The sequence below is a fragment of the Muscardinus avellanarius genome (assembly GCF_963383645.1).
Source record: "Muscardinus avellanarius genome assembly, chromosome: 8".
Classification (NCBI taxonomy): Eukaryota; Metazoa; Chordata; class Mammalia; order Rodentia; family Gliridae; genus Muscardinus; species Muscardinus avellanarius.
Window position 1 is genome coordinate 106,838,165 of NC_137794.1, and position 12,257 is coordinate 106,850,421.

The 12,257-nt window shown below is 40.2% G+C and overlaps 1 protein-coding gene across 1 annotated transcript in view; it reads right to left on the bottom strand.

Annotated features, from left to right (window-relative positions):
- Positions 1–12,257, bottom strand: part of NOX3 (NADPH oxidase 3) — a gene marked incomplete at both ends in the record, with an annotated part of 85,308 nt that overhangs the window by 49,347 nt on the left and 23,704 nt on the right. Inside the window, 3 exons of the mRNA XM_080700152.1 lie at positions 8,720–8,804; positions 9,984–10,094; positions 10,242–10,337. Coding sequence (XP_080556278.1) covers positions 8,720–8,804; positions 9,984–10,094; positions 10,242–10,337 — 292 coding nt within the window. The remainder of the gene's footprint in view (positions 1–8,719; positions 8,805–9,983; positions 10,095–10,241; positions 10,338–12,257) is intronic.

Sequence of the window (12,257 nt, forward strand, 5' to 3'; positions counted from 1 at the left end):
TACACACTGACATATGTTTATATGGTATATATGATCTATACCAGGGAAGTATTGTTTTCAATCCCTTTTAGACATATTTTTCATTCTTTATGCATTTTAGCATATATGCTGAGGTACCTCTACACATCCATATATTACATATATTTGAATGCATTATTTCTACTGTATTGAAATAAGCCAATATTTATGGAGCTAAACATATCTTGTCTATATTTTTAAAAAGTAAAGCATACTACTTAGTTCTGAAAATTGTTGATGTCTAAATTCTAGGTGAAGAGAGCAGGCTCAGGGACGCAGCATCTGGACGGAGGACTCAGTGTCCGAGCTGATGCTCTCTTTCCTGTTTTGGGACAGCTGTTGGGAAGCCAGCAGTCACAACACCTACACTACAGCACGCTGCTGCTTTGGAATCCCAGCTGGGCAGCCAGTTGATGCCTGCCACTAGGATCAGATGCATGTGTGAATTGAGGATGCATTTTCCAGAATAGAGGTAATTCCCTCATTCCTATCCTCTCTCTTTTATTTGTTGATTTTTTTTTTGTTCCCACAGTGAGAAGTTGCAGGACTTACTACTATTGTGATCTATACAAGCTGTGGGTAGGTTGTGGGATCTTCATGGCTGCCCACTGTGGGATGAGGTGTGTAGAAAATAGGAAAACAAGGAAAAACAGAACCAGCGGAAACTTCTAAGGATACTGGTATCATTTTGGTTCCTGTGGTCCTAGTTGCATATTTATTTAGACAGCCATTTTCTATTCAGCAGATATTTTGTGACCTGAGTTCCTTCTGTCAGAGCCATTCCTTTTCCTACATTGCAAAGTTCTACTCGTGCTTTAAGACCCAGTTCAAAGTTGTTTCTGTCGCACATACCTCAGTTCCACGGGCATACATGATACTTCCATTATACTCAGCTTGTATCCTCTCAAGGGATTTTAATTTCCCAAGGCTTATTCACTCTTGAAACCTTAGCACCCGGCACACTGCTTAGCATCAGTAAGTATTTCATAATTATTTTCTAAGTGATGGTGAGATTACAGAAAGGTAGACGATTGATAAAGAAAGGGTCAATTGATTCAACAATGACTAGCGATGTATAGCTGCTGATATATATTTCTGGTATATTTTTCTTCAGCCTTTAAGTTGAAAATTAAGTCAAATATACTTTCAGTTGAGGCTCAGCAAAGATAAGCAGAGGATATGCCAGTGTTTCTGCATCTATCATGTTTGCTGCTTCCTTATGTTTTTTAGTGAGATCGACACCCAAGGATATTATATTTCCTCCTTAGGTGCTATGGTTTGAATGTAGTTTGTCCTCCCCAAGGTTTACATATCCGATGTAGCAGTGGTCTTTCATATAGCGGGACCTTTAAGAGGCGGGCCCTAGGGGGAGGTCATTGAGGTCATTACTGGTCCTTCCATGTTGGCTTCTTGTCTCCCAGTGTGATCTCTTCCTCTCAATATACCCAATATATTGATGTAGCCAGTGATGTAGCCACGAGGGTGATTCCTAGAGCAGGTGCTATGTTGTTTGAAATTTCTACCTTCACAATTGTGAGCCAAACAAATCTCTTTTCTTTATCAAATACCCAGCCTCAGGGTTTTTTTTTTTTTTTTTTTTTTTTTTTTACAATAAAGGAAAATGGATGAATGCAGGTACCTTGTCAACATACTTTGTCAACATCCATGTCTATGAAGGGGCTGCCTATGAAGGGGCTGCCTTGCATAGTCGGAGCAATAACAAGGCTAAAGAAGATTCGTTAGGAGCAACTTTTTCCAATATGGTGTATGTAAAACCGAGACTTCTAAACTGAACACATTGTCCAGTATTTCTTTTTTTTTTTTTTTTTTTGCGGGTTTAGGGATGGAACCCAGGGGCATTTGACCTCCGAGCTACACCCCTGCCCTATTTTTTATTCTTTATTTTGAAACCGGGTCTCACTGAGTTGCAGAGGGCCTCACTAAGTAGCTGAGGCTGTCCCCAAACCGTGATCCTCCGGTCTCAGCCTCCCAAATGCTGGGATTACAAGCGTGTGCCACCACGCCCGGCAATTGTCCAGTATTTCTAATTGCTATTTTTGATAATTATCTCAAAGTCTTTGCAAACAGGTAATATTTCTCATAACTAACATATATAGAATGATTGCTACACACCAGGTACTGTTATAAATGCTGTAGGTATGTTACCTAATTTAACCTTTAGGTATTAGTCTTAATGCCGTTTACAGACCAAGATGTAAAAAGTTTAAAGTTAACAGCAGCCAGGCATGGTGCCATATGTATATAATCCCAGTACCTGGGAGGCTGAGACAGGATAATCACAGTTTCAGTGCCAGACTCAGTAACTTGGTTAAAGACCTCAGTAACTTAGTGGACCCTATTTCAAAATAAAAAATTAAAAGGGCTGGAGGTGTAGCTCAGAGGTAGAATGCCCCTGGGATCGATGTCTAGTATTACAAAACAAAACAGACAGAAATCTGGAATCAATGTGCAGTATTACCAAACAAACAAACAAACAAACAAAACCCTGTTAATGGCAAAAGTGGAATAAAACCCTTAAATGTGACTTTGGGACCCCATCTTGTGACATCTAGGCTGTTCTGTTTCTTTTGTCTAATCAAAAATTGTTATATTTCCTTTCTACTCAAAATGAGTGTCTTTGAATGGCTTACATTATGGCTTCAATCTAGAATCAAGCCTAATGACTTAGGCTAATGACTGGTTATGACCTTTGGGGTCCTCATTATAGGCCCCTTTACCTCACTCTCTGCTCCTAAGGAGTTTCTTTGATCCTCCCTCTATGGACTGAAGCATTCCAGACTGGAACTGGAGCTGTCCCATTTTACAGGAACAGAACCCGAGCTTCAGATTAAATTAAGTGATGGGCTTTCCATTGCATAATCCATATAGGACACTCAGAAAGAGAATATGGAATAAATTCTCTTTTATTTTTATAACATTCTTCTCCCTTGTAATGAGCTGTTGATCACAATCTGTTTTCTATTAGATTGATTTCCACAGGAGAGTTTGACACTGTTAAACTAAATTTAAGTGTGTGGACTGAATGAACAAAGATACTGAACCATTTATTTATTCTTATTGCCAGGTCTCTCCTAACAGAGCTGAAGAATTTAATGAAGTGGAATAAGGAATCTGGGGATGGTTGGCAAGAGGGAGCTTCTGAGGGGATATGCTGAAAACTGTTCTCCCCAGTATGTTTTATGCGCCTCAAAATTTATATCTCAAAAGTTCCTTTGCTTCCACTCCCTCCATTTTGTTTTTGCTTTACAAGGTAGGAGATGGAATATTTTATTTATCTCAGGAATTCTCCAAGTAAAAACTGCCAATGCCCATTTTGTTTACCTAAACCTTTTATTTTCTTCTTAGATCTTATTGTGATCTTAGCTAGAACTAAAGATGGACCAGTCCTCAATTCAGGGCTGTTGGGATTTCATAGATACCAGGGGAGATCATTGTTTTTGTTCTTTTTTCAGACATTATATTTTCTATTCTATCCTTTGCTCAATTTAGTCATCTTAAGTATGAATAATCATATGATCTGTGTTCCGGTGACAGTTGCTTCCGAGATGTGGTAACTGCTGGTGTGGTTTGACTTTTCTCTCTCTTACTCAACACTACCATTTTGTGCTATAAGATATGATGTTAGTATACAGCCCAAATATTGAAGCAGATCAGTCTCTAGTTTCCTAATGTCTTTTAGCCCCTGCTTCCCCACCTGCAAAATGGGTGGACTGGATGGAACCGCCTGCTATCTTAACTCTCGTCTACTGCAGGGCCCCTGTGTCTTCCTCAGAAGTTAACTGGGAGCCGGGCGTGGTGGTGCACGCTTGTAATCCCCGCGCATGGGAGGCGGAGACAGGAGGATCGTTCAGGTTCGAAGCCAGCCAGTGAAATTTCTGTTTTGTTTTCAAAATCAACACTGGATTAAGTGGGGCTCTTCTGTCTTGCAGCAAATCCAGTGCCATCAAGCACACAGATGAGCTCTTTCTGGTTCCCCTTTGGGCTTTCCATGGCTCTGCTGTGCTCTTGTAAGAGCCAGGACACATATTTCCATCACCCACCCAAGTGTTTCAGGCTAAAAGGTGTTATACCTGAGCCTTTTGACAATTTTATTTTCTCACCAAACTACTTTTAAAAGAGAGCAGCAATCTTGGAATACTCCAGATGCACATTTAATTGGTGTGTGAACTTCTGAGTTCAAATCAGGAGCTTTTACTGAGCAGTGAACAACACCAACAAGAAAATCATAAAGGCTGCAATTAGAGCCAGCTGTCCTGAGATAGCTCCTTTCCCCTCTCTCTGGCCTTCTGATTTTTCTGGAGATCAAAGGGAAGTATAATTGAGGAGACTCTTGGAAGTGTGGTCATTTCTGGCTGTCTGTCTGCCTGCCTGATGGTGATAAGAGTCATTCTGGAGCCAGCCACCTCCTAATTATGCAGACTTTGGAAAGGACTCGGGGACCAATCCCAGATGTGCCGCTGCAGTCCGAATTTAGCCAAGACTTTCCAATCTTTGGGCTGATTTCTGCAGGAAGACCACTGACCCTGGCACCTTGTCCTGCTGGGCAGGCTTGAGGTTGGGCCTCTCTAGGGGAACTGAGCTGCAGCCATGCCTTCGGGGTCAGGCTCTGAAGAGTCTGTGCTGCTGGGGCTCTTCTCTACCCTGGGGTCTCCAAATCTCTGTTTTCTCAGTGCCTTTATCCTGAGCTCTTCCTCTCAAGCTGCCCTATTCTGTTTATTGATGTTTATAAACTAATTTTAGCAACTCATCAGGAGCTGTACTCAGGGTAATTGTACACCCCTGAAGCCTGGCAGACACAAGCCTCGGAATTTTCCGGAAGGAGCTGCCTGGGTCACTATTTACAGCCGCCTTTGATGGAAACTCGGGCTTAAAGTGCTGCTTTTCAACTGGAAGGGTCTTCAAGGTCTACCATGGACCAGGGAACCCAGAAAGATCCACATTAATAAGAACGAAGAGGCTGTGAAATTATGATTTTTATACCACTGGGGTTATAGGTGCCTGGAAATGATTTATTAGTGGTTGAAGAATGCTCCGGCAGCTCTTATCATGGGCAGGCAAGCAGGAAGGCAGAGAGCCAAAAGAAGAAGGGCTCCTGTCACTGCGTTTTTGGTGATGCCCTTGGTTATAGACACCATTGTTGTCCTCTCCCCTCCTCCCCCAGCCTACTTCCACCAGTCTCTAATTACACCCCTTAATGATCCGACCAATTAAAGCCTGCAGTTCAGCTTCGAGGGGAACGGATGAGAAATTAGAGGCTGGCACGCCAACTTCAATGTGGATGTGCTTCTTCCAAGGTTACACACCTCTATTAAGCCAGTCGGCTATTTGAAAAGCAGCATAATGGGCGAGGCTAATAAAATAAGCGCAGGGACATTTGCAGCTGCTCCCCTGCGGATACAGCCGAAGGACAGAATGTGAACGCAAGGTATATCTAGGAAGCCAGGGCTTAGCTTTTTTTTCTCTCTCTCTCTCTCTCTTTTTTTTTTTCTAAAAGCGCAGTTGCCAGCCACATTTCTTAGTTAATGTGAAATGTAATAATTGCGTTGTCAGGGTCTGGGAGAAGCAGAGTGCTTTCTTTCCACTTTCCTGCCTTGGCCCAGGATGGAAGCCGCGGCAGTGCTTGTTGCCATGGAGGTGTGGACCAGGGCATTTTGCTCTCACTTGCAGCCCTGACTCTGCTGGGGGAGCCCAGGACATGACTGGGAGCTCAGCGGAGCAGCGAAGATCCAAGAGGAAGAGGGATGGAAAGGATGCTTGGTGCACTCCAGGGATTTGAGGGGGGAAGAGGGAGAAAGAACATCCTGTTTTCTATCACTGCAGCAGAATGTGCATTTATTATCTTGAGCGATCTGTCTGATTCTGAATCACTTTACTCCCCACACTCTATGTTTCTGCCACTCACAACTGCTTGGCTCCCTGAGCAATTGATACCCGTTGGTCTTAGACCTTCAACCTGTCTTGCCTGCTCGCTGAATCCCACTCATCCTCAGGTTTGACCAAATCCATTGAGGACCTATTATGTGCTAGGGATCAGGGAAGCTGAGATGCACCAGGCGCTTGGGTGTCGGAGGACTGTTACCCCGTGGTAGGAAGGGTGACATGAGCCCAGTAGGTGAGGGAGCTGGAGCAGGAGTCGGTGGGCCAGGCGATGGGTCCTGGATATGGTGATCCTATCCAGTGAGGATTTTGAAGAAGTGGAGCATGTTGGGCAAAGGGAATGCACCAAGTGAAGGTGTGGAATGTTCTAGAGAGGAAAAAATCAAGCAGTGGAGTGGTATGATGATAGGTGGACTGGGGTGGGACGCGAGGCTGGACCAGTGAGACCTGTCTGTCATGTTGTACTGGGGATTGAACCCATGGCTATTCTATCTCCAAGCTACATCCCCAACCTGATTTTATTTTTTATTTGGAAACAGGGTCTCACTATGTTGCTGAGAGCTTTGCTAAATTGCTGAGGTTGCCTTGAACTGCAAGCCTTCTGTTTTATCCCCCCAGTACTGGAATTACAGGTATATGTACCACCATGCCCAGTTTACTGTTCTTTTAACTTCCCGGAAGGCACAAGGAACTTAATTTGAGATCACACAGCTAAACAGTAGCAGAGCTTTAAACAACTTGGCCATCTGATTCTAGTCAACTGCTGCCTACACTCAATTATACAAAATAGTGACCACACTAGTTTCAGAAGGTTGTATGTACTATTAGGGTGTCTTACACATAGGAGACATTCAATATGCATTACTGATGTATTCTACTATTGATATATAATTCCATATAAAGAAATATACCCTAAGATTTATAAAGAAAACTGTTTTGCAACACATTTTCTTTTATTTATCTATTTATTTATTTATTGTGGTACTAGGGATTGAACCCAGGGGCATTCTACCTCTGAGCTACACTGCCAGCCCTATTTTTTTTTTTTTTGTGGTATTGGGGGTGGAACCCAGAGGCTTTTCTACCTCTGGGCTATACTCCCAGAGCTTTTTTTATATTTTATTTGGAAACAGTGTCTCACTAAGTTGTTGAGAGCCTCACTAAGTAGTTGAGGCTGGCTTCGAACCTGCGTGATCCTCCTGTCTCAGCCTCCCAAGTGCTGGGATTATTTTGAAACAGGGTCTCGCAAATTGCAGAAGGCCTCACTGAGTAGCTGAAGCTGGCTGGGAGCCTGAGATCCTCCTGTCTCAGTCTCCCAAGTGCTGGGATTACAAGCGTGCACCACCACGCCCAGCTCACATTTTCTTTTATTATTTGCTTCTTTTTTTGATGCATTTTTCATATTTTCCCCCTTTTTCTATAATATCTTTACAACTGACTCTTAAAGTCCAGTTCTGCCTTTAAGCCACCATGTGGTGATAACATTCTTTTTGCCATTTTATTGCATTATATCGCCCCTTTTAATGCAAGAATAAAGAATCCTTAAGGTTTTAAAGGAAGCCTAGAGATGCCTTAAATTCCTTCTCTCATGAGCCTAGGAAAAAGCATTCTGGCCTCTGCTTGGATACTACACATGACAGGAAACTCAGTGTCCATAGAGAACTCTAAATCTAATTTTAGACAAGTTTCAGGGTCTGGAAAAGACTTGTTTCTGAGCTGAAGTCTGTTTCCTCGAGTCCCTATTCCTTGCCTGTATACTCACCCATCAAAGGTCACAGGCCTGGGGACCCAAGGTGAACCTGTTGGTTTTTTATGGTACATGATGTCTTTTTACCCTTTTCCCTTAACAAATAACAAAGCCCTTCTGTGAAGCACTGCTCGGGTTGGTTTGATCTGGCGTTGAAGCCAGTCAATGGGGAGAATCTTCCCCTCATGTCTCACTGCACACCCAAAGTTGTGTTAATTGGCACCCAGGCACCGTCTGTCATGTCTTGTTGCTTAATTAAATTCACATTTGTTTTGAGTGTTCCTTTTACTCTGCTATTTTTTATGCATGAAAGGATAAAAACAATGAGGCAAACTTTTTATGGGTAAATTAGTTTAAGGGAAACAGTTCTGAATCCTAACTCTTTATTGTTCCGATAGCCTTTGATCCCAGTGCCTCTGTTTTCCAACGGAACCGCAACCCACTGATACTCACCCCTCATCTTCTCTTCTTTCTCAACAGTCCAACCTCGGACTTGGATGCTAATTTTTACTACCCTCTTCAATTGAAAGTATAATAAAAGTGATAACACTTTTCATGCCAAGAAGGACTCATTTCTTTAAAAGATCCCTGTATATCCACTAGCTCAGTACTATTCAGGACCTAGTTCCTATGATCTTTGTTTTCTTTCTTTTCTTTTTATTGCTTGCCTTACCACTCGATGGTCATTTTTCTATGACTGTGAGTGAGATCTGGAGCACAGGCAAATTTTATTTCTGATGAGGATTACAGTAGATAACAAAGTGTTCATTTTTTCAGGTACTTATTTATCATTGCATTCTCGATGAGCCAAATTACTGACAAATACAAAGACAGTTTCATCAACTTATTTTTGATAAGTTGAGGTCTTCATATGGAAACTCTTACATGTAAGAGTATAAATTAGAAATTTCAAAAAGCCCACTTTGATAAAGCTTATGTGGTCAGATGGAGGGTGAACATTTCTTTTACTTAAGGGTGACACTTGGGATTAAAACAATGGCAAAAATGTAGACATTAGATATTATAAAACCCACAAAGTAATTAGTAAGTACTTACTTGCATTCACAACTATTCCATAGGCAACCAGTTTGTGGAATTTGAGGTTCTGGTCTAATTGCCTCCTCCAGGGTCCTCTGCAGCACTAGAGTAACAAATAATAAAAAACTAGCTGGGCGTGGTGGTGCACACTAGTAATCACAATACTTGGGAGGCTGGGCTAGCAAGTTTGAGGCCAGCCTCAGCAACATAGCGAGACGTTCAGCAACTTAGTGAGACCCTGATTAAAAATAAATAAATACATAAAAATAGGGATGGAGTGTATCTTAGAACTCCCCAGTATCCCCCCCACATTCACACACATAAATAAATAAAAGAACAAATAACATAAATAAAAAGTAAAAATCTGATTTAGAGAAAACTCACAGCGACTCAACAGTATTACGAGAGTCAGGAGAGCAGGACTCAGGCTCTGCCTCTGAATTGCATAATGTGGGGTTAATGACACAGAAGTTGGTGGCAATTCATCAAATCAAAACAGAAGTTTACTATTTGCTTTGTTGAAATTTCAACTCAATAAAAAGGATTGAATCAGTAGTTCTCTACCACAATGCAAAACTCTTGAATAAATATTCTAATCTCCACACCTTACTCAGTTTCTAGAAAATGAAGGTAATAGACATTATCCTCATCTATGTGGTTTAAGTAATCTATAATTTTTTTTTCTATTTCCAAAAAGGGTACTATATACATCTATATATAATAGTCATAAAAATGGCAATTATATGATAACATTATTTCATCTAGTAAAGGTAATTGAAGGTCTTACTTTCTGAGCATTACTCTGTTTCATAGGAAACACAAGTAAGGTACTCAGCACAAAGATATCAATATAATGAGGAAACATCTCCTTAGATCTGGTAGGCAAAAAAGTCGACATACTGAAACGTGCATGCCCTGCCTGTGATTGTGGTGAGAACTCAGATCTTTCCTGAGTGACACTCTTTTGGACTGCTTATTTTTTTCAATCAGAAATATGAATACTTCAAGCCATTATAATGCTTCCAGCTCAGAAATACATTAGAAAAAGGTTGAACAAGGAGTGCCATGTCATGCAGGAAGTCGATGGGAGAAGCAAAAGTCACATTGGAGCTATTCTTTCCTGGCCTTCATTGTAGCCATTCTATTCTCTCATACATGAACACAAGCCCAAGTTTAGACAGGATTCCTGGGCATTTCGCAGTAAAGTACATCTTTGTTTTCAGTAGTACTTACATTACTAAGTCATACCAATAGAGGTTCTTTCAAGCATTTTAGTACTTACCATACTTGCTCCTCTCATGAACGAAATAAGGTTGCGACTGACAGGTAACAGAATTAGCATGCAGTTAAAGTTCAGGCATGACGCGGATGCTCGTGCCCATGCCAGTGTTGACTGCCCATAGGTGAAGATCCAACAAACAAACAAACAAACAAACAAACAAACAAACAAAAAGTGAGACAGGGAGAATAAGCAATCCCACGAAAATAGAATGTATTTTGTGCTTTGAAACACTAGTGCATAGTCACCAAATCTACTTACACCCAGAATAATGCGTGTATAAAGAAAAGACTCCTCCTCTTCATACCAACAGAAAGTGTCGATGAACAGATAGAAATTCACTCCCAGCCATGAGAGCTAGGGTAGAATGAGAAAAATCAATCAAGACAATCTTCACCCCTTCCCTCCACTCAGCATCATTAGGGTTCTTCTTTTAAATGAAATGAAGAGCTTCTCAGTATTAATCAGAATTACTCCCTATTTTTATTATTCTTATCATCAGAATTCCCCCATATGTTTGCTTAAAACTCAGATTAGTTTCCAAAAGCTATTCCAATGGTAAGAAATGATTTTATACACATATGGGTTAACCTCAAGTAATTTAATCAAAAGTACAAAAAACAGCTTTCCTATTCAACATTTCTTGACAAAGATGACAAGAAGGAGGAGGAAATATTTAAAACACTTCAGAAAAATCCCAATCTCATAGACTCATTCAGAGGCTTCATTTGACTTAGAGGAATGCTCATACATTATGCAAAAACAAACCACTCGACTTCAAAAATAATTAAAAATGAACTCAAACGGAAAACAACTTTGCATGATTCTATAAGGGCAAATTAAATGCCTCCACTGAATGTTTTCTAACAAGTTTTAGTTTTTAACTAAAGTAATATCGCTAGACTTTTTAATGATCCTACACAAGTTATCCTCAGAATCAGACTCTGCAATATGTACATTTAAAGCTGAATAACAAAATGGTACTTACTACTATCACAGCAGAGAGACTCTCATTGAAAGCCCAGCATACCATCATGACACTTTCGCTATCAGCAAATGGCTCCTTTCAGTCACCTGAGCCGGGATGTTGTACGCTTAGTAAGAGTTTCTCTAATAAATTATTTCATCTTTTTTGTCTTGGGAAGCACCTATTGGGAACAGCTCTCGAGGAATTTCTAATTAAGGACTGCTTGCCAAAGGCACATCACCCAGCTGCCATGCCTCATGACCTGGGTAAATACAAGGCAAGTCTCTGTCTAATGGTTCCTTTCTTCAAAGGTTTCATAAGGAGAGAAAGCTCATTTTATTAAATTGTCCTCATGTACTTCATACCCCATTCATTTTCTACATGATTGCAGTCAAGATGATAATAAGTCTACATGTAAATTTAAGAAATAACCAAACTGCAGAAGGAGACATGTGGTAAAGCATTTCCACTCCAAATTTCTCCACTCTGATTTGTTTTTCTTTTTACTTCTCTTCCCCCATTAAAATTTTTTTATAGAAGACATAGAGTAAGGGCTAAATATGTATTAAATAATTTTTCAGAATATGGTTAAAAATTCTAAAAAATCACAAATAGGAAAAGTCAAAGAGTGGCTATAAAATAAGTTCAGTAAATATATTTTTCATTTTTTGGAATCGATAGACTAGACCCTCCCCTTTTTCTCCTAATCCCACTTGGTGTACCCGGTAGCCATTGAGAATATCTTCTTATACTCTGGTGATCTTAGGAGTGGTTGTGTATGAACCTGGTCATTCTCTGATTTTCTTATTATATACGATGCTTTAATATAGTAGGCAAAGCTACCCTACTTGAGGCAATGTTCTGGCTAGTTCTGATGCAAATATCTTATTTCAAAATTTTAGATAATTAAGATTAAAACAGGAGATTTGAATCATTTGGATAATTGCCTGAGCTTTCTGTATTTTCATAGAGTGGATCCATTTACTTCTTCCAAAAAAATAAAAAAGTAATTTAAACATGGAAAGCACAGTAATTGTATTTTTGACTGATATTTATCCATGTATTTAGAACTTTCAAGTATTGTCCAATTAAATCATACATTAACTGTAGTAGCTAGATATCATGAGCTCCATTACACTAATGCAGAAACAAACTCAAATGAAGTCACTTGCTGGCTGGGCACTGAGACTTGATTCCAACTCTTTCTGACTTTAACATCTTTATTTTTAACCATTACCCTAAATTGCATTATTTATGAACTATTAGTATTTGGATGTGTGCAGAAAAACATACCTAATGGATTTAAATTG